This window comes from Agelaius tricolor, unplaced genomic scaffold (genome assembly GCF_023055355.1).
Source record: "Agelaius tricolor isolate 1412-34295 unplaced genomic scaffold, bAgeTri1.0.p SCAF_25, whole genome shotgun sequence".
Classification (NCBI taxonomy): Eukaryota; Metazoa; Chordata; class Aves; order Passeriformes; family Icteridae; genus Agelaius; species Agelaius tricolor.
In genome coordinates, this window is record NW_027269285.1 from 1,787,401 (window position 1) to 1,815,279 (window position 27,879).

Below are 27,879 nucleotides of genomic sequence, written 5' to 3' on the forward strand. Positions count from 1 at the left end.
AGAGTACCAAACAAAACATTTCAGAGTACTCACGGATTAAAATCAATGCAGATATATTTAATATTGTCACTGTGAAGCAACATTTCCTGTGGCTGCCCAAGAATTCCACAGAGTACCAAGTTCCACCCCCAGGATGTAAAATATAAAAGTCCCAGCACAGCTCTGCAGTGACATTCACAGGCACAGAGCAGAGTGCACCCAAACCTCACCAAACAAAAATCTCCAGGACAAAGGAAACAGCCCCACTCCCCCAGCAGCAAAGCTCACTCGGGGAGGACGTTCTCCTTCTCCTCGGGAGGCTCCACGATGCCCAGGCAGCAGTCGGCAAACTCCAGGAACAGCGGCTCCTGCATCAGCCGCCTCAGGAGGGAGCTTTTGTCCCGAGCCTGCTCCAGCGCCAGCAGCAGCTGCCGCAGGTGGGGGTTCCGCAGCAAATCCCGCAGCTCCGCCGATTCCCCTGCGGCAGGGAGGGAACAAACGGAGTTACAGCCGAGTTGGGGCCAGCAAACCTTCCCGGGGACACAGCAACTGTCAGGGAAACTGGCACAGTGCTCCCAGGGAAAGCTCAGCTCCCTGGAAAACGCCAGGCACTGGTGTTAAAGTGTTAGACGTTTAAGAGGGAGGGAAATTAGGACAATCAGAATTTGGACAATCAAAGTTAGGACAATAAAAAGCAAACAATTACAGACTCCCACTCTGTCCCAAAGCACCCCCTGCTAACAAAGGATTACCCCTTAAATGCAATAGCTTATTGCATAATTATATATCTCATACATTATTCAAATATTCATTTCAAACTAGGGTGTTTCTGCTCAATTTCAGCTTCCCCCCCTTGATCTTGTAAATCAATTTTGTTGGTTCCTCCACGTCTGAGCTTTCCTGATAAGGAGGCAATAATTCTTCTCTTGTGCCCATGGTGTCTGTTTGTTATCTCCATCCAGAGAGAATAATGTGAAGAATTTCTTGATCATCTTTTCTATTCTTTGGGCTAGTTACTAAAAGTATCTCACATCACATCGTTTCTATTTTTATATTATGTTAGAGCCTAAAAACTGCATTTAGCACACTACTTAAAGGGGGTTAATACAAAAGGAGATGAACACAGCATCGCTTTCCCACACACAACATCCAGTATTTATTTCAATATTTGCCAGGAGCAGGATTTGTTACCCAGGAGCTGCAGTTTCTGCGGCGGGACGCGGTCCTGCTCCTCCTCCTCGCCCAGGATGTCCTCCGGGGCCCCGGGGCTGCCTGCAGGGGCAGGGGGGGATCCGGGCCCGGCCGCTTCCTCCTCCCGCCGGGCACCGGGCGCGCAGCGCTCTGCGGACAGAGCCGCGTTAGCCCCGGTGAGCCCCGGTTAACCCCAGTGAGCCCCGGTTAGCCCGGCCCGCACTCACCGCGGTGGGTCCGGCAGCACGGCACGGAGCAGCTGCGGGGAGAACGGCGTGAGAAACGAGCCCGGGACCGCCAGCCGCACCCTCAGCCCGCGGTACCGCCGTGCCCCCGTCCGTCCCTCGCTCACTGAGCGGTACCGGGCCCTGCTCCCCGCTCTCCCCAGCCCGTCCCTCGCTCACTGAGCGGCACCGGGCCGTGCTCCCCGCTCCCCCCAGCCCGTCCCTCGCTCACTAGGCGGTGCCGCAGCGCGGACAACGGTACCGGGCCGCGGCCCCCGCCCCACACTCCGCGCACGGCCCCGGTGCCCTCATGGCCGCTCTCGCCGCTTCCACTTCCGCTTCCGCTCCACCGGCCAGGGCTGCCAATCGAGCGCCGCCAGGCAGGCGTGTTTAATCGACCGCCGAGCGCAGCCGTAGCCAGGGCGTTTTATCGCGATATTTTTATAAATAGATAAATATGGAGAGATATATGGACATAGATATATATATAGAGAGAGAGAGAGCGCTGTGTATGGAGGAAAAAGGAGGAGTGGAGAGAGTGATGTATATATCGAGATAGGGGTAGAGGTATAGATATGGGCATATATAACATATATTAATAGAAAAAAAATAGATTAAATAAATAAAATTATATATATATATATAAATAAAGAGAGCTAGAGAGTTAGAGAGGAATATAGATAGATATAAAGGTGAGGAAACAACAACAAAGCAAAGAAACTGGAAAGAAGTCTCTGAAAACTCCAAGTGGGTGGGATTGTGTGTGATGAATGTGAGAACATCTCACTGTGTGGATTTCCATGGGATTTTATTGCTGTGCGATGATGAAATACCACAGAGCAGCAGCTCACAAGTGCAGAGCCAGAAGCGTCAGCTGATGTCACGTGAAAAACGCCAATCACTTGTTTTTAAAATTTTAAAAGTTTAATAGCAATAAAATGGTTATAAAAATAGTAATACAATTAGAGTAATAATAATTTGGACAATTTGGATTAGGACAATATGAGGCAATAGAAACAAAGAGTTACTGACAGTCTGGGTACCTCCTTCTGGGAAGAAGTCAGCTTCTTCTGATAATGGGGAAATAAATTCTTTTTCTCTGAAAGACTGAGGTGTCCTGTGGCTGCTATCTGGTGCGAGTACCTCATTCCTTTCTTAAAAAAATATCCCACTTACATAGTTCCTATTTAAACTACAAAAGTTACCTTTTAACTACAAAACTACATTTACCATCCTATTAAAATGCTAACACAGCACTACGAATCAACACAACAAAATACATATAGTAAATATCTCCGTGGAGCCATACCATATGCACTTTTCACACTCTGTTATCAGTCCCTGTGGCACTGGGAAAGGCTGCTGCCCAGAGTAGCCCTGAGGTCACAAAGTGCAAGCTCTTGGTGCTCCCCAGGTCCCAGACCAGAGCAGGTTCGAACAGCTCCAAGAAAAGGGAAAGAAATAAAAAGAGTCCAGGGAAAACTCTGCCTCAGCCAGCTAAACCAACTGAAAAGCAAAGGAGCACTCTGTTCTGCTCTGTCAGTGCCCGGACAACACAGTGCAGCAGAATGTGGAGGAGTGCTGCTTTTAGAGCAGTGAGTGCAGCCCCTGATAACAAACTCCGTGCTGCTTCTTCTCCCCACCTTTGCTCTCAGAACCAGCACTGAAGGCACAAATACAATATCCAGAATTAACAGAACACACAGCTGGGGACACAAGCATCATAATGTGAGAAATAGCTACTCACTTTTCATAGTTTAGGAAGGTTTATTAAACCTTACCAAAAATACAACAGAAGACTGAAGAAAGAAAAAAGGTTACTGGCGCTGGGAGCAAAAGATTTTCCCCGCCATGTGCTCAGCTCCCTCACAATGGAGGTTTTTTCCTTTCTAACCCTTTTTAACCCTTTAGCTCCTCCCAAAATTCTGCCCATCAACCCCTTCTTCACTGTCCAGTGGTGGAGATCTCTCAAATCCTGACTGCAGCTCAGATGTCACCACAGTGACAAGCCGGCCCTCCCGGCTGTCCCTTGACAACCACCTGTACACCTTCTGAGGGTGTACAGCACAACTATAAATCTCTACAACTTTTCTCAACCCATACACATGATATTTGTCTATTAATTGTGACAGTCAATCATTGCATTACTCATTTATCACAATACATCACCCTGGGATGGGATGGATGGGTCAGACGTGGCCGATGGCGGCGCAGGCCCTCACGTGCAAGGCCCAGAGGCCGCGCACAACACAACTATAAATCTCTACAACTTTTCTCAACCTACACACATGCTATTTGTCTGTTAATTGTGAGAGTCCACCACGACATTCCTCATTTATCACAATACATCACCCTGGGATGGGGTGGGTAGGTTTGGTCAGACGTGGCCGACGGCGCAGGCCCTCACGCGCGAGGCCCAGAGGCCGCGCGGCACCTTCAGCCGGGCCCCCAGCGCCCGGAGCCTCAGCGTGTAGAGCAGGGGGTTGCCCAGGCAGGTGAGGGTGATCAGCATGGCCGTGCAGTTCCTGAAGATGTACACCCCGGGGTACAGCTCGCCGTGGCAGCGCTGGTTGGCCGCGTCGAAGACGACGCCGGCCAGGAATGGCGCGTAGGACACCAGGGCCAGCAGCCAGATGGAGATGCTGGTCCTGGCCACCTGCGTCTCTGCCGACCTGTAGGTGCCCATGGCTTGGCCGCACGCCTGCATCCTCAGCTTCCTCTTCCTCAGGATGATGATGATCCTCAGGTAGGTGAAGAGGGGCACGAGGAAGGCCACGGCCACGTTGGGCATGGCAATGAACACCAGGTAGTTGACGCAGAAGGGGCTGTAGAGCACCGAGACGTTGCTCTCCACCTGCAGGCAGCTCCAGCCCATCAGGGGCAGGCAGCCCAGGAAGAAGGCCAGGACCCAGTTGATGAAGACCACGGCGATGGAGTGGTTCCTGGCCACCCTGAACCTCGTCCTCATGCTCTCGGCCACGGCCAGGTAGCGCTCGATGCCGATGCTCACCAGGTTGTAGATGGTGGACAGGATGGAGGTGGTGTACAGGGAGTAGGGAGCCAGCATGTCCCGGGAGCCAAAGATGGTGATGTCGGGGTTGGTGATGAACAGCATGGAAATCCAGAAGCCAGAGAAGCTGGTGAAGAGGTCAGACACAGCCAGGTTGCAGAAGAGGATGGAGATGGGCTTGTGCAGGTCCCTGGTGGCCAGGCGGGTGAAGATGACGGTGCAGTTGAAGATGATGGAGACAACGTTGATGGTCAGCTGGGGGATGCCCAGGGCCAGCACCAAGTAGTGACTCCAGATCTTGGTGTGGTTGGCAGAGCAGTTCAGGAACCCATTCATGGTGGGAAATGCTCCTTTGGGCCGGCTCTGCTCATCCCATTCTCCCAGGAGCTCCCACCCCGATCCCCGGGCGCGGATCCTCTCCTGACACACAGCTCCTGCTGCCACATCATCGTCGTCACGGGGGTTAAACTTTAACCAGGTGTGTTTTTAAATATTTGGGTTGCCAGCTGGGGGCTATGCCAATCCCTGGGAGTTGCTAGGATAGCCCAAACTGCAGAGCACATTTCCCACATGGATGAGCTGCTGGAAGCAACCTTTGACAAGAGCAAAACCTGCCCAGGGCTTGGGGAGATGGGTGGTGATGCCTGCAGTTTAAAATTCTTCAGGGATGTTCTCAAATGGAGTGAAGTGAATCCAGCTGTAGCTCACAAATTAATTAGATCATAAAGGATTAGAGAGCCAGGAAAGGGGGAGCAGGGTTTTGTGGGTTTGGAGGGCTGAGGGAGCTGAAATAAAATATCAGTGCTGTGTCTCCAGCCTGGACCCCAACAGCCCAGAAAATGCCTTTTCCCACTTCATCCTTTCATGCTAACACAGCTAAAACCCAGCCAACACCACTACCCCTGCCTTTGCCACAGGATATTTTGTGTTTATTTCATGTGGTTTGGTCATTAATAAACCAGCACCAACACCAGGGTAGCTTCTCTTTCTCCATCTTTTTAAATGCAAATGGTTTTTGAGATCTTAGACTGAAAATACTGAGACTTGGGGGGGGAAAAAAAGCTCTGGGGACACACATTTCATGCTCTCAGCAGAGGGCACTGCTGGAATAAAATACAGGGTACAGAGGCAGCAGGGAGATTTTAACCAGCTGAGCAGTCCAGGTGAGCAGGACAATTATCCAGGTAAATTATCCATTTATCCACGGTATTTATTCTGATTCAATTCATATTTTATTGTTACCTTAACAAAGGATTCTCCTTCGTTGGTCACAATTTTCTACCACAATCTTGCCAAGCAGCTCAGCTGAATGGATGGGCTCCCACATTCAGCACTGATCTTACAGCAGCAATTCCAGCCCCACCAGGTGGGAATCCGTGAACTCTGATAGCTCTGACAAAGTTAAAATGTCAGAAATTTAGGCTATAATTTTGAGTTTAAAAAGGGGAATTCTAGGGCTTTTTTTTTTTTCTATTGAAGTGTATGAAAGTATATTCAGTTTAATGTGCAGTCTGCATCCACAATTTTTGTGTACCAGGAATACTTTATAATTAATTAATGCACTTTTTAATTGTGATTATTATACTTTATACAAATCTAAGAAAGCAGTGAGCATTTCAGATGGTCACATGGGAATGAAAACATAGAAATAAAGGCTGAGAATTGACCAATCAAGCCTGGGGCTGCATTAACACCCTATAAAATATTCCTCCCCCAGTGTCCCAGATAAAACTCCCTTTGTAATCCCAGCCCTGGCAGCCACACCTCGGGTGTGAGGTTGCTGCTGAACAAGGGCCCCACTATTTCTGCCACCCCTGAGCCAGCCCAGCAAATCCTTTCCCTCCCAGCAGCAGTGGCAGCACAGCCCAGGTGGGCACAGGACACCTGTGATGAACGCAACATCCACAGAGCAAAACGGGTTTGAAAAAAACCCAGGTGGCTAAAAATAATTTATCTGTGAATTTGGGCTCCAAAGGGCTCTAGATATTCCTGAAAATGCTCCTTGAAGTTGCTCTAATTTGAAAATTTGGTGCTCGAGCACAAAATGCTAAACGTTGTGAGATCAGAATGTAATTAAAGTAATATCAAGTGGTATAAATAGCTCTCCACAAAAGATTTGTAATCTGATTTCCCTAATAGAATTGCATACAAATTACCATCATGTTGCCGGATTAAGGGAGACAATAGTGTGGAAGCTGCTTTTTTAGTGGGCTTTAACACCCAGAACCCCCCAGATTTGTATATTCCAACCCTCTGTGATGCAGCTGGGGCTCCCAAAACCAGATGAAAAATGCTTTAAATTTAAAGCCCAACCTCTTCATGGAACAACCTCAACCCAAGGGCGTTTTTCTAGTCCTGTATTCCAGGAACTGTGCAGCATTCCCTGTGCTTACCTCACCATACCCTTGCGAGGAATTGTTATCTGCAGCCTATAAATGGGGAAAGAACAATCCCATTGTTTGTTTAAGGTGACACAGGATTCCAGGCAACTCAATCTAATCGCCAGGATCTCGGGCTGACACCTCAGACACTGACTGCACCTTGCTGTGGGCAGCCTTAGATTTATATTTACCGAGATTTCACCTTCTGTAACACTGTTTCTAGTTCTGTGATTGCTTTTCTTTGAGTTCTGTGATTGTATTGACAAGTCTTTATCTGGATGCCAAATTTATTTTGATGTATGTGTAAGAAATGGCCTCATTTTGTGGAAATATCTGTTGATTGTGCCTGTGGGGAAGACAATAACCACTGACCACACTGCAGAGGCTTCAGGCTGAATTTTTAGTGATGGTTCAGGTGTGGAAAATCCAAGTTCACCCAGCTGAGCTCACAGCCTCAGAACTGCCCCCAGCTGCAGCTCTCAGCCTCCAGTGGGACCCACAAGGGCTCAGAATGCCAGGCCCCAGCTAGGACACCCCAAAATTGATCCCAAAACAGGGCATTCATGCAGGGGCCGAGCCCAGCCCTGCCCAGGAGCCCTTGGACAGCTCCCACCCTCACCCTGGGGTGAGGCACTGCAGCCCTGTGTCCCCTGAGCTGGAACTGGAACTGTGCCTGGAATTCCAGGGAAAAACTGCATCCTTGTGATGAAATAGGAGTGCCACAGCTCAGGGAGGAGACTTCAAATGCTTCATTCACATTGCTAACTCAAGTGAACTCCAAAAGTCTCTATTTCAGTGTGCACGCAGGACGATCCAAAAGGATGAGGGCTTTCAGTGCCCTGTCACATTCTCCATTCCTGACCCCAAATCCTGGGGATTGGGATGGTTCTGCTTTCTCCCCGCTGTCCCTGCCCTCAGCTCTGCACTGTCACCACACTGCAGGCACCAAAGCAAATTGCCAGAGGCCTGAGCAGCTCAGCAGGATCCTGCCATGAATCCCAGGTTCAGCCATGGCCCTCAGCAGAGCTGTGGGATCACAGTGTCCCTCTGCCCTGCTCTCCACGGGCATCACGAGGCCTGCAAGGAAGAAACACTCAGGAAAGGGAGTGATACAAATAAGGAGCCTATTTATCCAATTTATGTTTCAATTAATGCAGATTAAAGCCTTCCTTTCTGGAGAGGGAGACACAAACGGGGTGTGTGTGATCTCCGTCCAAGATTTTTTGGAGCTGTTTTGAAAACACGAAGCTCTGCTCCTCCCCCCTCCAGCCTCTCTCTCCTGGAGGAATTTTTGCCTCCCAGGTTTGGAGTGATGGGAGACAAACACCTGGAACCAGGTGAGTGGCAAACAAAGCCTGTCCAGGACCAGCTGGGTGTGAATAAGGCAGAACACATCCCAGCCCTGCTGCCAGAGTCCCACCTTGTGCTGGGACAGCATTCCCAGGACAGCCAGAGCCAGCCCACGTTTGCACATGGAAGATGAAGCTGCAATGTTTCTGCTTCACCCAGAGCTCTGAAATCCCAGATTTCCTCTTCAGGGGCGTGGGAACTCTCAGCAATAAAAAGACAGCACGCAGCTCAATGAAGAGCACTCCGCGTTTTCTCACCCTGCAGGGTGGGATTCCCAATCACCCACTGCTAATCCCGGAACCCATCTGGGTTTGAAATCCCTGGGAAGGGATTCCTGTCCCCTGCAGGGCAATCCCTGCTGGGTCAGCTCATCCCTGACCAGGGTTTGACCTCCAGCCATCTCCCCCTCTCAGCCCTTGCTGCTGTGGCTCTCCAGACAATGAAATCAGTGCAGTTTTTACTGGATTTGATATTCCCAGCTGTCCTTTCCTTCCCTGTAGCTGCCAGGAAAAAACAGCACGGAATTCAGAGAGCTCTTGACTTGTGTCACCTCCTCTGACCAAGATGCTCTCACATCTTCAGGCTCAGTATCCAAAAGTCTTTGTGTAAAACGCACCCAGTTCTTGATGGCACCCTGGCATCTCAGCTTTGGTTTTGAAAAGGAATCAGAATTACCCTGAAGTGCAGCAATGCCATCAAGAACTGATTTCCAGGCACCTGTCAGCAGAGTTTCCTTAGGGGAAAAAAAAATAAAAATGAGGAGATCAAATGATGCCAGCCCTGCTTATTTAGATGACAGGCTTTAGAAGGAAAGGGAATGCCTTCACTTTTGTGCTCAAATGAAGGCTTAATTAACGTGACTGCAGTGCAGTTTATTACCACTTTGATAAAGACAGGCTAGGAAGTTTAGAAACAAAAAGAAGAGGGGGGAAAAACCCAAAAGAACAAAATAAACCAAAAACAAATAAACAAACAAACAAAAAAGAAAAATAAGAAAGAAAGAAACAAAGAAAGAAAAAAATAAATAAATCAATCAAGGATCCTGATTTTCAAGACCAGGATTTCTAACCCTCAGCTTTCTTAGTCCTGAACAGAGGGCTTTAAAGAAGGAGAGCAGGAGAACACCCCCAGGTGCTGGTTCAGCTCCCCGGCGAGGAGCAGCCAGGGGGAGTTGTGTCCTGGATGCCCTTGGAGCTGCGGAGCTGCTCCGTGTGCTCAGCATCCCCCTGGCCCCGCAGGGACCCGGCAGGGACTGAGCGCCAGCAGCCCCTCATTGTTCTCCCCTGCAGGAATTATTGACCTCATCAACCCTCCCCGGCAGACCTGCACTGTGGGAATGTTATTCCCAGCGGTTTTGTCAATAAAGGAGCTGCTCTGGGTGTGCCTGCAGCCCCTGAGACCCCTCTGGGGGCAGGCAGAGATTTCTCAGCTCCTTTTCGTGGGATGCAGCCTCTGCTGGGTGACTCTGCAGGCTGGGATAGCATCACTTCCCTCTGCCCATCCCGCACGGGATCCTGCTCTTCAGCCCAGCTCTGCACCCCCAGGGACATTTGGGGAAGGAGTTTGCTTCATTTGTATTCCTCAGCCCAGCCCAGAAATCCCAGAGATGATGCTGTGTCTGTAATAAAGCTGTGTCACTTTTCTTTGTTCATTGTGAAGTCTGAGTTGCCCCTGAATCATATTTAATTCAAAAAAAAATTGTAGATGGGAGAACAAAGGGGACCAAAACAAAAACCCTGTGTATTTATCATTCTACAGTAGCAGAAGCAGAAAGCTGAGAAAAAGTATTATTAAAAAATGTATTGTTGCTTAATTACCTACGTAAGGTGTTGTATGTCACCTAATTAACATTTCCTGTCGCTGCACATGGAATTCCCATTTTCCAGTCCCAAATCAACTCCAATCCTGTTTGGAGAGCTGTGGGGTAGAAGTGAGTGGGAGTTGGGGTTTGATTTGTCTCCCTGGGTTTTTTTTTTAAAGGAAACATTAACACATGTATTAATTGAATGTCATGAGGCTGCCAGGAGAAAAACTCCCATTAAATAAAAATGCAGCATTTTATTTGGGCTGCTGGACCTGTGCAGGCTGCAAAACCTCAGTAATTCACTGAAGGTTCCTTGCTCAGTGCCAGAAAGCCTCACTCCTTTGCCATCCACTTTGGAGAATGAATAAATTCAGGCAAATCAGGAGCAGGGCAAATCTGGAGAAATTACAAAGGGGAGGAGTTCACCTTCCTGCTATGGCTTTCAGGTCTGTCCTGGACTACTTACTCCAGTATAAAACTGAGAGCAGAAATATGATCACATGCTGAGGAGTCTAATCAATTCTGGTTTCAACACTGAGCCTATTTAAACTAGAGAATGGAATTGCTGCTCCTTGCTCTGCTCTGCCTGCACATTCTCAAGACAGAGGCACTAGGTAAGTCCTTCCCTGCTCTTTCTAACCCCACCTTAGGGTTACTCTTATTTCTGATTTGTTTCTGACTATCAGGACATGCACTGCAGGCTCTCTGATTCTTCTCTCTGGCAAATGAAGGGTGATTGATTTATTTATTTCTCTGCCTTTTATTATTTGTGTTAAAACATCAAGGACAGGCTTTTCTCATGAATGAATGAGTGCTTTGGGGCTTTCTTTTCACCTTTAGAGATTCTATCTGCCTTCCTCCTCCAAGAAAAATCAATGAGCTTTGACTTGATCTCTGTATTTTATTATGTGCGTGCATTTAAAATACCAAAACTTGATTTTTTTATCTTTTTAAACTTGAAAGGAATTGTTTGTTTGAAATTTCTACTGCCTTTGCTTTGCTGTGTATGATCCAAGATGAAATTCTGCTGAGGGAGAAAGAACAATATGTCTTTGCTGCATCAGCCCCATCTATTTTTGCTCCCTGGGCACTATAAGTACACTGTGCACTTAGGATGGCTCAATTAAAGAGTGATCTATAATTAGTATTGAAAAATGCAGGAGGTATTTCCCCCCCCCTGCTTCTGTTCAATCAGCAGCACTGAATAAATCCCTTTTCCCATGCAAATCCCAACGCGGAGCCTCCTCGGAATTAAACCCTGCAGCTCTGACAGTGCCGGAGGGTTTGCATTGTTTGCACGAAAATGGAGCAGAGTGCAGCCAGGAGAGAGGGGACCCAGCTTTGTCGGGGAAATGCTGCCCTGAGAGCTGTGAAGGGAGATGCTGTTAAAGCAGATCAAGGTTCAGAGCTGCCCACAAAGTCCTGCAGGGTTTCCCTGCCTTTATTTCCCTGTTCCCAACGGATTCCCCGTCCCTCAGCACTTGCCTTTCCCAGGTTCCCAGCTGACTTTCCAAGCCCCTCTCCCTGCAGGGGCTGCCACACCTGGGGCAGGTGAACACAAACATCAGAAGCTTTTGCCTTTCCAAAGTCTGCCCCTGACTGATCCCTGCCTATCAACGCTGTGCTGCATCTACTGCCCCCTTAGGGGCCTTATTGGGCAATCCTAACCTGGAAAACCCTGGTGGCTCGATTAGATTGGTGTCAATAATTAGGGTTTACCTCTCTATCAGAAGGAAGTAACACAGGGAATACATAAATGATAATTTGTAGGTGTTTTTTGGCCCCCCCTGGTTATTTGCACGTTTTCCCTTGAGTGTGGACCAAATTACAGCAATTAATACACAAGAACCTTGCTCTCTGCTCCTTCTTCTCCAGACTTTCCTCAGGCAGCAGCTCCACAGGATTTCATTAAGTTAAAGGCTACACATTTCAAGAAACTCCACTTTTGAGATTTGGCTGAATTTCCTTCTTGTCATATCCCTTCTTGTTATCTATTTCTCTTTTAACAAAGAAACTTTTCCTTCCTTTCTTGCCACTTGTCAGAACCAGCCTGGCTCTGATCAGCTCATTGAGCCCAGCTCCACCTGGGCAGTGAGAACTCACCACCCTGAAACAGCCAAATGACTGATTGCTAATCTGGAATTGCTGCCAGCCCTGTCTGAGCAGCAGAGCACCTGTGGCTTAAAACCACTATTAACAGTCCTTAGGGAAGGAAGGGAGGAAGGAAGGGAGGGGCATTATCCCTGCTGTAGGAGAGGGAAACTGAGGCACGCTGGTGCAGGCACCTGCCCAGGGATGAAACCATCACCCCCAAAGCTCTGCCCAGCCCCTCATCCTCACCCAGGTGTCTTCCATTTACAGCTGCTCTGATCCTCCTCAGGTTTCTTTTCTGGTTCCTTTGAGAGCTCAGGGACCCTCTGGTGCTGTTTTGGGGGAAAAGAGAGACAAAAGTGTCTGCAATTTCCAGCAGGAATGCTCCAAACCTCGTGAGAGTGAGGGATATCCATCATCCATCCATCCATCATCCATCCATCATCCATCCATCCATCCATCCATCCATCCATCCCTCCATCCATCCATCCATCCATCCCTCCAGCAGCTCTGGGGTGGGGTTACAGCAAAGTCACTGAAAATTAATTTTCTTCAGGGGGAATGGAATGAACCCCAGCACGTTTTAACCTTTTGCTTTATCACAGAGCAGGACTCAGCCATGAGGAGACGAAACTCCCACAGTCCATGCTCTGCTGCTCCAAAAGATTGATGCCTGATAGGACATTCCTCCAATTTAGATGAGATTAGATCCCTCTAATTTTCTATATTTCTGCTCACATGCTTTTATGTCACAAACATTAAATTTACATAACCATGCGGACATTGGCGTCAATTCTCACTCTGGGGTTTCCTCAGGGCCATTCAGGTACAAAATACCCCTGAGAGCTCCATCAGCAGCTTAAAAAATAATAAAAGATGCTGTGACTTCTTCCCTTTCCAGTTCTAATGGTGTGGACTGCACACAGATTTATGGTTGGGCTCCAAATCCATTTTAGGGCTGGCAAAGTTGGGATGCTGGAGCACTTGGACACACTCTGGGGGGAAAAGCTGCATTTTCAGCTGATTAAAGAAAGGATAATAAATACAATGTCAGACCTGGAATGCAGAATAAAGGCAGTGAGCCCCAGGAATTGTGGAATTACCCATTTGAGGGGTTTAGGGCACCTCTTGAGTCTCCATCAGGTCCAAGCTGCCCCTTCCCCAGGGATGGGGATGATCCTGCTCAGTTTTATCCATGATTTCCCCACGGATCCTCCAGGCTCTTCCATGGGATGCTGGAAGCAGAAAAGCCTTTGGCACTTTGAAAAAACCAGCACAAACCTTGAGCTCTCCTAGAAAAGCTGCCAAGTCCAGAGTCTGTCTCTGGGCAGGCTCTTTTCCCTGCTTGTGGCGTTGCAGGAGAAGCTTTGTTGTGTTCCAGCATCTATCCAATGGCCTGTTATTAGATTTTTAGTCATATTTTTAGCCACAGGATCAGCCATCAAAAGCTCAGCATAAAAGGCTGCAAAAGGCCAGTACAGCTACCAAGTGATCTGCTTGAATTAAATTTTAAAAGGACTTTAAAATAAATAAATCTGAATTGCATTTTTATTACAGAAAGCAAGGCAAAACCTCTCACAGGAGGAAATCACCTTAGCCCTGGATACTCATTTTTTGTCCCAGCCCCTGCCTTTGACACAGGACATTTCTGAGGGCACATTATCTGCAGCAGGGTACCACAGGTCACAGCTGAAAACCTCCCCCTGCTCTCTGACACGGAGGAAGTCGTTTGCAGATGTTAACAGGGCAAATCCAGAATCCCTGAGCCCCCTTTGGATTTTCCCTGCAGTTTGTGATTTATGTGTGCAGATGATAAACATTGGGTGTGCTGCCCTGCAAGGCCTCAGCACCACAGTAAAGCTGATTTTCAGGGCTAACTCCCCATCATCTCCTGCATGAAGATGAGTGTCCCTGGGGAAAATCAAATTAAGGTTAAAAGTGAAGAGCAGTGAATGGCCAGGAGCGCTTGCAGAGCCACACAAATCTGGAGGTGAACTTTTGGAACTGGTTCTGTCTGTCCAAGGGGTGACTGGGGCTTCCTGAGGATGTGTAATGCTTCAGGAGGGATAAATACTCTCATGCCTATATGCTCAGCAATCCCATTAATTAGAAAGACAGGCTTAGATAACAATTGCTTTTGTTTTGTCTTTTGCACTAAAAATAGAAAGTTTCACAAAGCCAGCTAAAAATAGGATGAGCCCAGCACAAGCCAAACCTAAAAATAAACCCCGTGCAAACCCAGCTTTTGGCATTTTTGCGGAAAAGGATGGAGAGGTGAGAGCAGATTTTGGGGATGGATTTGAGGACTGAGGACAGCAGAGCACGGAGAGCCCTGGGGGCACTGGGAGAACAGGGAATGACCAGGCAGGATGGCTGGAAGGGGGACAGGAGGCTAAAGGGACAAACAGAGGACTCAGGTGAAGGAGAGAAAGGATTTGAATCAAAAATCAGCACAGGACATTCCTGGTGTCCCGGGCAAAAAGGTCATTGACACTCCCAGAGGCTCAATATTGTGAATAAAACCAGCAAAAATAACAATAGAAATTAAATAATAATTATAATAACATTTCAGTAATAATAATAACCGCAATAATAATAATAATAATAATAATAATAATAATAATAATAATAATAAAGGGCAAAATAGAAGCTGAATAAACCACAGCCACTGTATCAGAAGCAGGAACTGAGGCAGTTGAGTGTTTTAGTGACTCCTGAGTGCACAGGTTAAATGGCATTTCCAGCACACCCAGCAGCTCCAAGTAGGGCAGCAAGCAGAGCACAGTGGGACAGAGCAGATTTGGGAGCTTTCATGGAATTCAGACGATCTGAGCGTGGTCCAAAGAGCCGAAGGGTCTTTTCCCAGCTCTCACAATAGCACCTTGGCAGGGCTGCTCCAGCCTGGCCCCTGGCCAGCAGCACCTCCAGCCTCCCTGGGCAGCAGAGGGAGGTCTCAACTGCAGCAAGATTTTATTATTTTTATTTTTATTTTTTTTTTGCCTCGAGTTCCAAACGAGGCTTGATGGCTAAAACAATTGAAGACGTTTGCAATAAAATGAAAACAATACGTAATTTGTATTGTTTCTTCGGCCACCCCCGTGCCAAGAAGCAGCTTTGGCAGGAAGCAGTTGTAAATTCCAGGAGGAAGAGGCAGAGATAAGTGGGGCTGCTCACGTGCCAAGAGAGACTCCCTAAATTTAACTGTCCTAAGCTCTGTGGAGGAAGAGCCAGCCCTGTCCAGCCCTACTCTAAATTAAACCAAATAAAGTCAAGGTGACACCTGTGGGATGGTACAGAACCACTGAAATCAAGGATAAATCCGTAATAAAATGTAAGAGAAAGATATAATTGATAAGTAAGTCCAGGTGTGCATATCTCTATCTATGTATTTTTAAAATATATATCTAGATCTGTATCTATTTATCTACATTTATATATCTACATATCACAGCAATGATTTCAGCACCTCAACCACAAAAACCAACCCAAAAAACCCTCCCTAAAACACTGAAAACCCCATTTTGTGGCGTGTTTTTCCAGCAATAAAATGAGCTACAGGGAAGGGAATGTGGGAGCTGAGGTTTGACAGGAAGGGCAGAGCAGGGGGGATCTGAGGGGTCCCAGAGCCCATAAAAAAGAGGGTTCAGAGGGAGATTTTGAAGGGGAAACAGGGGGAAGGTGAAGGGCAGCCTTGTCAGAGGGGACCAAAGATGAATGAAGCCAGGACAGGAATTCCAGATGAAGAGGGAACTGTTTGGATGCTGTAAACACCAGGGAGGGAAAAGAATTGTTTAGGGTGGTTCGGTGATATTTCTAGGAGTGATGGGACGCAGATAAGGAAGTGGAAAATGTAAGCTATTAAATAGGAAACATTTCCTGCCAGCGTGGGCTAATGCACTGTGCAAAAGTCTTCCAAGGGAAGCGGCAGGAGCCTCTGGACAATTAAAAGTGGCCTGGACAACGTGCCTGAGGGCATCATCCTGCCTAAAACATCCCTGGATGTGACAGGGATCTTCCCTTCTTGCTTGGCAAAGAAAGCCCCAAAGCTCAGGGGAAGAAGGAGCCATTGTGGGGAAAGGTTCCTCTCGGGAGGGAGGCTCACATCCCGCTCAGGTCACATCCAAAGGCAAATCCTCCTCCTCAAGGACACTGTGGCTCCTCCTGAGCAGCACCCACACAAAGGCTCCTGTTCCCCAGCGTTCCACCGCTGCCAATCAAAAGGAAAAAAAGAAACCAAAGAAACCAAAAAAACCAGCCCTAATTCACACTAAATATGAATCCACTGTTTGCTCGGGCATTCTGTAATGTTTAATTAGCTCGTGCTTTGGGGTTCAACAGCTTCAAGGACACTTTTCTGATGAAATGCTGGATTTATGTGCAGTTCTACTTCACTGATATCATCCAACCACAAGTGTGGTAAGGACTTGGTAGAAAACATAAACCTTACCTTGTTCAGAGACATTGGGAATTTGGTGGAAAGATGCAAAAATCAGGCAATAGTTATTAAACACTCCTGAGTGCTGGAACTGAGGGCTGGATTTTCAAAATTAAATTTTATTTTATTCAACTTTGTCTCCCCATCATTTTGATGCCCAGGCTGGAAGATCTGTGGTGTGCTCAAGTGCCAGTTTGCTGAGAGGTGATTGAAACCCACAAGTTTATTTGACACAACTTCCCAAGCACCTGTTCAGGGGTAAAAACTCAGTGATTTCTGTGTTTGAGAAGGAACAGAGCCCATTTCCATCCCCCTGGCACACAGAGCCTGGCTCGGCACAATCTGGGGATAATTCCCCTTTCCCCCTTGGCTCTGTTTGAATTTGGTGGTTCCACTGTAGAGGTTTGAAATCTCCAGAGCCCTGAACCTGCTGCCCTGGCTCCCAGCTGTGCTCAGAGCGCCTGGAAAATCAGATTTTCAATGCAGAAATGCTTTGATGTCGGAGCCATGCTCCCTCTCCACTGTGAAACCTCCTGGAACTGCCCAGCCCGGAGCTCTCCCCTTCCCCCTCTGCTTTGCACCCCAAAGATTTGGCAGCAAATCCTTCCAGGTTATTCCTGCTGGTGCTTTCACACCTGGAGGTTCCTGGGTGTGTAAATTGCCAAGAGACTCCCAGTCCCAGGCTGGGATTGTTAAAAGTTCACAGCGACCCCAGGGAGCTGCCAGAACCACACCTGGAGCCTCTGACCCGTGTGAAAACCCACGTGGAGGCAGCGTGGAGAGCAGCTCAGCTGGCATTCTGCACTAAATTCAGATTAATCATTTTAATTCATTGGTTAAAATATCGATTAAGGCACTTGGGGACATCCTGTGCTTGGAACTTCTGCACTTCCTGGTGGGGATGAGGAGGAATTGGTGCCACTGTCCTGGAAAAATCAAAAAAAGCAACAGTCAGTGATGGAAAGTGAAGTTTTGTGTGTGTTAAAAATCTGCCAAAAGGATAAAACCTTGTCAAACTCAGCTTTTGGGTAACAACATAGAAATTCCTGCAGTTCTCGCCACACAGAAAAAGCAAAGTTTGCTTTTCTTCCCAGCCTTGCTGAACTACAAAGTGAGGCAACACTGTTTGTAGTTTTCAGCAGAAATTTCGTTTTTGTGAAAGAAAAACCGAAACTGTCATTTTTTAAAGGTTATATTAATTGCCACGAGGTCTCCCTCTGTGCCACAGCTGCTCAGGTTCTCCAACAATTCTCTATTTATAACTTCTAACTCCTTAATAGATGGATGCATTGTTATGCCACGGATATCAAGATAAAGGTGTTAAAAGCCTTCCAGCAGGTGTATTATAAATTACAAATTAAGGTAATTACCAGTCAAGTGACAGGACTCCTCCATAATCATCCTTAAAATTGATTAGCCATTTCTTAAAATGTCTATAATTTACTAATCACAAGCAAACAGAAGGTATGGTATTAATCATCATTATAAGAGGGTTTGAATTGTTATGGATTGAAGTTAAATAGCCAAAGAGAACTACCCCTGTCAAAGTCGATTTAAAGTTTAGAATAAATAAAGAGCCACAGAAGCAACTTGGGATAAACAAAACAATCCTGCTGCCCTAACTTGGAAAACACATAAAGTTAAATCAGCTCTTGTCCTCTGAATTTTATATTTCTTTTGACAATGAAAAAGTAAAATTCAGGGGTTCTGCTGAAGAGTTTTGCATCCATCCCTGTGGGATGGACCCAGCTGAGTTAGCCCAGAGCTCCTGCAGGTCCTGCAGGAAGTGAGATCCTTCATTTCTCAGAATTCTTCCCCAGATAACCTTCAAAGGAGTTCCTGGAACAGGCTGAGATAAGTCCTCTTGCATAAGTGAATTTACAAGTCTGTGAGAGGCTGGCAAGTGCAGAGCTGATAAAAGGAAATTTACTTTAACACTGCATATATTCAAATGTGGAACTTTTGCCTCAAGAAGTTGAGGAAGCCAAGGTTTGAAAATCAAATTCTTCAGGACTGCAACCCATTCAGAATTGTGATGTCCTAAAGATTCCTGCCAGCACAGGTTTGGGGTGATTTAATGGCTATGAAGTGGTTTATGAGAGATCAGGAGGAGCTCTAGAGAGGGCAGAGCTGCCAATCCATTCCCCTGCTGCTTTTGGGGGGCATCATTTGTACAGATTTTCATTCACCTCTTTTATTTATTGTTTTTTAGTGGGCCACTGGTGCTATCAGTCCCAGAAGTGTGAGCTGCCACAGTGTGAAGGTACTGCCAAGCAATTTCTTTTTCCAATCACATTGGTGATTCTTCTGCTTTGCAAAAGGGCTGCTGAGAGAAATAATGCAAAAATTCACAGCACTCAGCCTTTAACGCCTCGTGCTCACATTATTTGTGACCATTTCAGTGCCAAACAGGGTATTTTGAAGCCCTTGGTGTTTGTGGTAACTGCTCATTTTGTGTTGACCAAGGCTAATGTAGAAATGTACAGATAAATGTAAAGATGTAAACACACAAGTGTAAAAAATCAAACACGCAAGTGTAAAAATCAAATACACAAAGGTAAAAATCAAATAGACAAAGGTAAAAATCAAATATGCAAGTGTAAAAATCAAATAGACAAAGGTAAAACTCACCCCAGAAGTTGGGGTGATGCCTCAGATGCCCCGTTTTGGTTGCGCAGTTCGGCTTCTTCGAGGTTTTGCTGCCTACAGGGAAAAAAAATAACCAAAAAACCATTTTCTTCATCCCTGAGCAGGTCCTGCCCAATGGCATCATTCATACCAGGACTGCAAGGGGAACAGGCAGTCCCCTGTCAACATTGTCACCCGAAATGTGGTGTATGAGAAGAGCCTGCAGCCCCTGAGCTTTGAGGGGTACGATGAGCGGGGCTCTGCCCTGTGGGACCTGCAGAACAACGGGCACACAGGCAAGTACTGCCCAGCCTGCTCCTGGGGGGGTTTGGGCCTTCCCCAGCTCCTGCCAGGGAGGCCCTGCTGGGATCCCACCCCTCTGCTCCAGAGGTGAAGCTCCCAGAACCTTTTTGCCATCAATATTTCCTTGGGAGGTTTGTGGCAGTGATGAATGTTTGGGTTGTGGATGCAGTTCATGAACACCTCAGCAGGAATTTCTGAGCAGGAATTTCTGTGCAGGAGCTCTAAAGCAAAGCCCTCCAACCCAAGCAGAGTCCAGGGCTGAGGGCAGGTGGGCAGGACAACAATTTGGGCAGAATTTTGTCATTTCCTGCTGAAGCCACTTCATTCCTGGGCTGGCCCTTTCCAACTCCTGCCTCTGCTCAAAGAATCCTGCTGGAGAAAAGCCTGGTGTGGGAAAGTCATTCTCAGGGCTGGCTGTTATTAGTTCTTTAAATAATGAGCTATATTCTTCTCAGATTTAGATCTGTTTTCTCTGCACACAGAAGTTATCTGATGTTGATCAGCTACTTAGTGAATCAGTAAACCTTGAATCAATTAACAGTAATTTAGAACTGTTCCACTTCCTCCACCTTCCTTCACAATACCGAGGATGCTGCTCCAAAAAAAAATATGTTCAATTACTTCGACTTTAAAAATAAACCTGTAGTCTAATTTTATTTTTTTTTAAGTTACATGTGGGTGTTTTTAAAGTCTTGGATGGGTTGTTTTGACTGCCAAATCCTCAAAGCAGAAAGCAGCAAATGGCAAATATTTCCTGATTTAAAAGGGAAAGGTGGGAAGGCAGCTGGGGAGATTTTAACAGCCAGAAATTCTCACGTCGTGGCAGACCACAAGAAAAAAGAATGTTTAGACTTTTCATTAATATATGGATTAATGACTTTCCCATTACAGGGTGATACTCCAGAATGTCCAATTACAGTCCCTTTTACATCAGAATTAATATTTATAAAGATTGCTCCTCATCTTCCCCAGCCATGCATAAGGATTAGGGGTTCAATCTGGGTTTTTAAAAGCTCTTCCTTCCGAGAGCAACCGATTCCTGTGCTAAATGAGGAGGTTATTGCTTAAATTACAGCTGCAATTAGAGGCTGCAGGTGAGATTAGACCCTCATTATGTTCTTTGATGGACACATAGCAAAGGTCACTGTCTCAACGGTCTTAAGCTAAATAAACAAAGCCCACAAAGACATCTGACTCATCCATTTACAGATTAAAAAGCAAAGGAACTAAATGACTCATGCACTCTCCAAGTTCATTTGGAATTCAGAACAGAAATGAAATCTCTGGGGCTGCAATCCAGAATTTTCCTCTGGGGCTGCAATCCAGAATTTTCCTATGCAAAGAGAAGTGCTGTGCTTAACGTGGGGGTCGCAAAAAGCAAAAAATTTAAAGTATATCTCAAATATGTATGATTTAGGCTTAAATTGCAGCACTACTCTAAATTAAAACAGAATATCTTTAAACCCTGCCCAAAGGAAATGCTACAGTGCAGAAAACTGGAGGTTAAAATGATGGTTAAAACCCAAATAAACTGGGATCCAATTTACTTTGATAGAGGGTTTTTTTAAGGAAAAAACTGAAGGAATATCGGGTCTTCTGAGAGGTATAAGAAGCTCTGACTCCAGAGGTCATAATGGTTAGAATTAATCTCAAATTAAACTCAGCCATGGTTTTGTAAGAGCTCAGTTTCTGCAGAGCAGAATTTCTGGAACACTCGGTCTGAAAAGCCAAGCGAGAACTTGAAGATAAATTTGAATCTCAAGAACATCTCTGCTCTCACATTCTGTTAATGTAGGACCTGCTCTTCTTTAAAACAATTCATCTTTTTCCCCAGTTAAAGTGGCACTAGACCCATCCCCTAAAATCGGAGGAGGAGGCCTGGAGAGGAAATACAAAGCAGTAGAATTCCATTTTCACTGGGGAGTCCTGACCGAGCAACAAATCCTGAGTCCTGGCTCAGAGCACAGCATAGATGGAGAGAAATACCCCATGGAGGTAGGTGGGACTGCGTGTGGAGCATGGGTTTCACTCCACAACTCTGAGATCCTGCTCAGAAAAACTCTTGGCCAGTTCCCCATGGGAGGTCTGAGGGTGGAAATCATTATCCTTGGCTGTTGTGTTCCAGTTTCACATCGTCCACATCAGAGAAGATGCTTCAGATGTGACAGAAGCCAAGAAAACTCCAGATGGTTTGGCTGTGTTGGCCTTCTTTGTAGAGGTAGGCAGGGAAATTTTCAACTACCCCTCTCAAATCTCAACCAGCACTTTGGCTGAGGGATTGTTTATGTCAATATTTTATGGTTATGTCAATATTACAGTAGCCCAAGATTTAACCTCCCTATCTTCTGCAGGCATTCTGCCAGCACTGGGCTCACTCTCCCTTTTTCTACATCCTGCTTGCTGTTATTTCTTCTTGTGGCCCTTTTCTGTTTCGTTCACCACTGATTAAAAGCATCCACTTGTACAGAAATACATGACGTGGAATGAAAATATTTCCCTTTCAGGCTGGCAAAGAAAATAAAAACTACGAAACTCTATTGAGTGAATTAAAGAATATTGAATTCAAAGGTAAGGGATTTCACAAGCTGTGTGGGGTGAGGATAACTGTGGGCAAAACCTGCAGCCACAAGCATTACAAGGGGTTTTCCCCTGTGGCTTTTCCAGGGGCATCAGCAAAGGTGGATCCTTTGCCACTGAGCTCTCTCCTCCCACCTGAGAAAGACCTTGGGAGGTACTATCGCTACCAGGGGTCCCTCACCACCCCTGACTGCTACCAGGGTGTCATCTGGACCGTCTTTGAGACACCAGTTCAGCTCAGCCTGAGCCAGGTGGGTGGCAGAGGCACAGCCTGGAGGTTCTGTGCTGTGTCCCTGGGCAGGGTGACACCTCAGTGCTGTGTCCCTGGGCAGGGTGACACCTCAGTGCTGTGTCCTTGGGCAGGGTGACACCTCAGTGCTGTGTCCCTGGGCAGGGTGACACCTCAGTGCCCTGTCCCTGGGCTGCCTGGGCAGGGTGACACCTCAGTGCTGTGTCCCTGGGCAGGGTGACACCTCAGTGCCCTGTCCCTGGGCTGCCTGGGCAGGGTGACACCTCAGTCTGATTGACCCTGTTAAATCATCCCTCAGAAAATGGCAGGAAAGGGGCAGGAAGGGGAAATGACGGCGTGAGGAGAGAGCCAAGAAACCCCCCAAGCTCAGGGCTCCGTCAGCAGCACTTCCACTGCTGCCACCTGCTCCCTCCACAGCTTTTCTCCTGTTGTCAGGGCAGCAGAACACAATAATTCCAAACCCAGACCTTGGGCCCATCAGCATCTAGCAGCCCATTTTTGACCTGCAGGCAGGAAGAGGAGATGGAATTATGAGTGCTTGGGAAACACAGGCTGTGCAGAGATCACACAGCCTGGCCCAGAGCCAGTTCAGCTCCTCACTCACAGCGTGCCCTGAGCGCTGTCACAGTGTCCCCAGCACAGCCCAGCGTCCCTCAGAGCAGCCAGGAACCTGAGCAGGGACAGAATTGCTGCTGTTCCTGCTTCATGGCAGCCAGGAACCTGAGCAGGGACAGAATCGCTGCTGTTCCTGCCTCATGGCAGCCAGGAACCTGAGCAGGGACAGAATTGCTGCTGTTCCTGCCTCGTGTCACCCTGACGTGGTGGCCGGGCCGGGGCTGTGTGCGTCAGGAGCTCTGGGGGAGCCATTCCTGGGGCTGCACAGAGCATTTGGCTCCCACTCACGGGAAGTGCCCGTGATTGCCAAGGCTGGAAGGAGCCATCACTCAGTGGCCTCTGCCACGGCCTTTCCTGTGAGGTTTAAGGCACCCATTGAACCCTTAGGTTCAAAACCAGAGCGAGGCAGCACGGGTTGGGTTGGCAGCACGGGTCAGGTTGGCAGCACAACTCCCAGAGTTGTGAAAGCAGATTTAACAAACTGTTGTGTTTTGCAGCTGTCCCAGTTCGCAGCACTGCACTTTGATGGGAAGAACTCCACTCCCATGATGGAGAATTTCCGACCAGCACAGCCCCTGAAGGGGCGCAGGGTGCTCTGGTCGGGGGCCAGCCTGGCCCTGCCCACGGCGCAGCTGCTGCTGCTGGCCCTGGCTCTGACCTGCACCCTCAGCTCTCTGTCCCACTGAGCCTTTTCCACCTCACTCAACGTCCTGGGCCTTAATTTCTTGCTTTTCAGCCCTATTTTTGCTGTTCTTTGTCTCAGCCTCTCATGAATTGTGTCCCAATACAGAATAGCCTTGTTCTCCTCCAGACATTAACCAAGGGCTTCTGTGCTGCTCTGGGGAAACCCAAACCACCAGAACTCAAAGGAACTGGGAGATAAAGCAATGAAAATTCAATCTGAAAAGCCAATAGACTCAGAGCAAGCTTAGTCTGGATTATGCTGTAGTTTTAAGCCAGCACTGGAAGGAGCTGCAGAGAGAACCTCTCGGAGAGGAATCTGTTCTTAAGTGCCTGTGAAGGGTTGGTTTGGAGCACGTTTACATTCAACACTGCAAATCTGGCAGTGAAATGTGGAGAAATTCCTACAACCCCACACTGTCCTACCTGAAGGTACAACACAGAGCAAAACTCAAATGCTCACACACAAGAGAAGCACCTGGCTCATCCCCTCCAGGGAAGGGCACTCACCCAACACACAAATCCCACTCCTTCCTTCAGAGAATCTCAGTTAATTTCAGATAAGGACACTGGATTCCTTCCACCCCACCTCCTGCTGGGGCTGTCAGGTTCCTCTGTTGTTTATTCATCCCTCTCTGGGATGCCATGGCCAATGTGATGTGCTGGGGAGCAGCAGGGAGGCTCATCCCCACAACCAGAGGCACATCTGTGGAAATTCCCTCTCTTCGGAGGGCTGCTTCTGAAGCAGGAGACTCTGATCGTCCTTTGTAGTTGTTATTTGCCTAATAAAATAGGACAGCTCAAGAAATGGCTCTTTCTTACATATAAATACAAATATAAATATATATATTTCTTTTATAAATATAATTTTTATAGTAGCATACCTGCAATATTCACATATGGTCAAGATACATAGTTTTTTTCCAAGAAGATTGTGGTTTGAACCAATTCCTTCAGATTTACCCAATTACTTATAGAAAATATGCTGGGAAATGGGGTTTCCTTGTATTATTCTAGTTCTCCCTCTGAAGAGGGACATAACATTTCTCTTTGGCTAGTGCCATATAACATGTTACAGCTTCTTTTAGGGTTTTAGATTTTGGCCACACCAAAATAGGATTTCATATTAGCAGATTTGTAATTTTTTTTTCCCTTTAAGGGCAATGTTTGCAGAGATGACTTTATATATTTTCAGGAAAATCCTGGCAGCGAGAGCAACCACAGCTCACCAAAAGCAGGGAAATTATTTTCATATTAATCAATCAGTAAAGCTTTAAAAAAAACCCAAAACACATGGGAAAGCAAATGAACCTATTTAAGTTTAAAGGAAAGATTAATACTTTGACTGTGTTTTTATGTAACTGAAAATCTTTGGAGGAGCAAACAGAAATGAAATATTAAAGGTGAACAACAGACCTATATTTGAATTGTTCTGAGTTTTTATTTCTTTTGTCCTTGCTGAAGGGGAATGCACAAACCCTTGCAGAAGAGGAACATGACTTTCCCCCCTTCTGTTTTCTTCACAATATTTAGGGTTGGGTTTCGGGCTGGGTTTGCAGTTCTGGGGCAGGGATGTGCAGTGCCTTGGGATGTTTCCAGTGTCAGCAGAGTCGGGGGCTCTGTTTCACAGGGTGTTCTCTGCACTCAGCAGATTCCCGAGTCTGGCACCTTGCCCAGGTGTGCAGAGCTGGCGCCCAACCCCACCCAGCCCCCGGGACAGGGAACTCCTGCTTTAACAGCAGTGATGGGAACACCCTCGGGATACCTGAGAGACGCCTTTTGCACTGACCAAGGTGTGCAAGGGCCACCATCCCTCTCCTTCAGGTCATTTCCTCAATTCTCATTTCACAGGCAGCTCTCCAAGGGCTGATTGGAATAAACCCTGCAGGATCTGGCTCAGCTGTCATTTATTGCTAATAATAAATGATAAATCACAGGGCACAGCCTCAATGAAACAGATTAAAACAGAACGGCAAGGAAGAAAAAATTCTGCTGAAAAGAGGGTGAGTCTCCTCTAAGAGCTCTTCAGCAGCAACCCCAGTGTGAATAAAATCTCCCTGGACAAGGATCAGTGTTTTTACTGAGTGGCTCGGTGCTGTGGCAGTAAGGGAAAGGGAAATTCTCCATCTGCCCCTGTCACAGGGACTGAGAGCAGTCTGTGCTCTGCCCAAGGCCCCTCGTGGCACCCAGGTTCTGCTCTGGGGCAGGAGGTGACAAGGACAGGAGCAGCAATAATGCAGGGGATAAACAAAAACCCCAGCAAAAGCCATTCCCAGGAAAAGACAAGAAGGCTTCGAGTGGGACAACTGATTTGCTTTGTGAGGATGGTTATGGAAAAGCAATTTGCTGTTCCACAGGTAACCTGAGGTGCTGGTTTTCAGGAATTCTGTCTCGGCTACGTTTGGCATGAAATTCTTTTATTGTGAAGACACCAGGAAATGACAGTCACTCCTGAAGGACAAATAGCCAAGGCATGATACAGGAAAGGGTGGGGGGAGGAACAGAGGCATTTGGAAGGATCCAGCAAGAACATTATTTTCCCATGTCCATTAGGGTTAGCACAGAACTGCGCTGATACATTTCACATATGTTGGAGCCAGAGCTGAGAGCTGCGGGACCCTGAAAGGTCCCAGGGAAAATGAAACAACACTGGCAATTAAAATGGGGGTTGAGACAAATAAAACAAACAGGGGTTTGTACAACCTATCCACAAGCAATCCTTTCCCAGCTTTGGGCTGCACCTTGGTTTGAGAGCAGCTCCAGAGGTGTGAGAGGTGAAGGCACTGCTCCCTCCCAGTCATCAGAGGGGCAGGGGTGACAGCAGGGGCAGGCACAAAAAAAATCCTAATACAATGTGTTTTCAGCAAAACACTTTTCTCAGGAAGCACAGAGAGACAAGGAAACCAAACCATTACTCACCAGAAATGTATTTACATTATCCACAAAGAATTCTGACGAATTTGGCAACTCCACTTACAGTCAGCTCCTCCTGTGACAAAACACCAGCTCAAAGTTAACTTGTCTGGATAAAATTAGTTTTCTGTGACTGCTGGGAGAGAAGGACAAAGGTTTTTCCTTCATCCTTGCCTTCCTTGCCCAGCCAGATGTGGATTCCACAGGGAAAACAGCCCTTGCCAGCACCCTCCCCATTAAAAAGATGTCACACAGCAAATCCACATAAAAAATCCATTCATCCACTTGTAGTAAAAAAAAAAAAAAAAAAAAAAGAAAAGAAAAAAAAGCATACAGAGAAACCTATCAAACTTCCCAGGCTGGTTTTAGAGTTTAAGAAGTGTGGAGTTTAATAAATACCAAGTGTAACATCAACCCCCTCTGCTCCAGGGACAGGGATCCCATTGCACAGGAGCAACACCCCAAAAATCACAGCTGGACTCGATGATCTTAAAGGTCTCTTCCAGCCTAAATGGTTCTATTATTCTATAAATGATTCCATGAAAAATCACTACTTTTGGAGATAGGAGGCTCTTTTTGATAGAGTTAAAATGGACTTGGTGATTTTCTTCCACAAAGCACTAAAATGAGATGGGATTTAAAAACTCTGCAATGACAGAAAAACAAATTACCTGGGAACTGAGGTGGCTGTGGAAAATGCTTTGTGTGGGAGAAAATCATATGTAAATTGGATTTTTAAAGAAAGGAAATGTGGGATTTGCTGGTAAATTATGTGTACCTGTGGAAAAGGCAATGAAACCCCAGCTGGAGGCACAGCAGGCCCACAGTGACCCCAGCCAGGACTTTTTTCCTTCCTGATCTCCTCCAAACTCCTCCTGAGCAGACACAGCTCCTTCAAGACAACTGCTGAGAATGGGAACATGCAGTTTTCATTACAAGGTTTAAATGCATTTCCTAAAAATAACCTGCTGTTTGGGGCTTTCAGTATCAGAAATAAATCCATATACACCACTAAAAGCTGATTATAATTAGTCACACAAGTAAAATTATGAGTGTAATTAACTACAGCAATTAATTGAAATGCCTTTGGCACATTATTTCCCTTCTTGCAGTTGAGTGCAATTTGCATTTAAAGTTATATCATAAAGGGTATAAGATGGTAATCAATTTGGGTTATTTTATTACCTTTTACCTATTAATATCTTCTGAAGTGATTTAGACATCCAGAACTCAAATACAATTTGATGTAAAAGAAAACCCAAACAGCTGACACTGTTTTGACGACTTTTGTTTCCCCATAATCCACTCCAAGCCATCTAAACATTTCCCTGCCCTTCCTTTTCATTGCTTCACAAAAATGCATTGGTTTCCATTGAGTGGAATCACCTTTAGAATGTCACCACCCTTCCCCTCCCCACCAGGGCTGCTCCTTGTTCCCAGCACTGAG

The 27,879-nt window shown here is 46.7% G+C and overlaps 3 protein-coding genes across 3 annotated transcripts; 1 reads left to right on the forward strand and 2 right to left on the reverse strand.

Annotated features, from left to right (window-relative positions):
- Positions 1–36: 36 nt before the first annotated feature.
- ZNHIT3 (zinc finger HIT-type containing 3) lies at positions 37–1,767 on the reverse strand. The gene is made up of 4 exons (XM_071448072.1): positions 1,627–1,767; positions 1,398–1,429; positions 1,171–1,320; positions 37–457 (listed from the first exon to the last, which is right to left on the reverse strand). Exons 1-4 carry the CDS (start codon positions 1,704–1,706, stop codon positions 264–266), a joined length of 456 nt encoding a protein of 151 aa, XP_071304173.1. The 5' UTR covers positions 1,707–1,767; the 3' UTR covers positions 37–263.
- A 1,928-nt stretch (positions 1,768–3,695) lies between these two features.
- LOC139600108 (lysophosphatidic acid receptor 1-B-like) lies at positions 3,696–4,740 on the reverse strand. Its single transcript, XM_071447996.1, has one exon. The coding sequence runs from the start codon at positions 4,738–4,740 to the stop codon at positions 3,772–3,774; it is 969 nt and encodes a 322-aa protein (XP_071304097.1). The 3' UTR covers positions 3,696–3,771.
- Positions 4,741–10,364: 5,624 nt separating this feature from the next.
- CA4 (carbonic anhydrase 4) lies at positions 10,365–24,940 on the forward strand. Its single transcript, XM_071447886.1, has 8 exons — positions 10,365–10,553; positions 18,678–18,728; positions 19,219–19,389; positions 21,231–21,391; positions 21,522–21,614; positions 21,901–21,964; positions 22,061–22,224; positions 23,336–24,940. Exons 1-8 carry the CDS (start codon positions 10,496–10,498, stop codon positions 23,522–23,524), a joined length of 951 nt encoding a protein of 316 aa, XP_071303987.1. The 5' UTR covers positions 10,365–10,495; the 3' UTR covers positions 23,525–24,940.
- The last annotated feature ends 2,939 nt before the right edge of the window (positions 24,941–27,879 follow it).

Bases quoted from the DNA above. Each gene is read 5' to 3' on its own strand.
- ZNHIT3 (XM_071448072.1), bottom strand. From the start codon at position 1,706: ATGAGGGCACCGGGGCCGTGCGCGGAGTGTGGGGCGGGGGCCGCGGCC. The intron at 1,321-1,397 runs GTGAGTGCGGGC...CTCTGTCCGCAG, and splicing joins GTGCTGCCGGACCCACCGCG to AGCGCTGCGCGCCCGGTGCC. The intron at 458-1,170 runs GTAACAAATCCT...TCCCTGCCGCAG, and splicing joins GCAGAAACTGCAGCTCCTGG to GGGAATCGGCGGAGCTGCGG.
- LOC139600108 (XM_071447996.1), bottom strand. From the start codon at position 4,740: ATGAATGGGTTCCTGAACTGCTCTGCCAACCACACCAAGATCTGGAGT.
- CA4 (XM_071447886.1), top strand. From the start codon at position 10,496: ATGGAATTGCTGCTCCTTGCTCTGCTCTGCCTGCACATTCTCAAGACA. The intron at 10,554-18,677 runs GTAAGTCCTTCC...ATTGTTTTTTAG, and splicing joins TCTCAAGACAGAGGCACTAG to TGGGCCACTGGTGCTATCAG. The intron at 22,225-23,335 runs GTGGGTGGCAGA...TGTGTTTTGCAG, and splicing joins TTCAGCTCAGCCTGAGCCAG to CTGTCCCAGTTCGCAGCACT.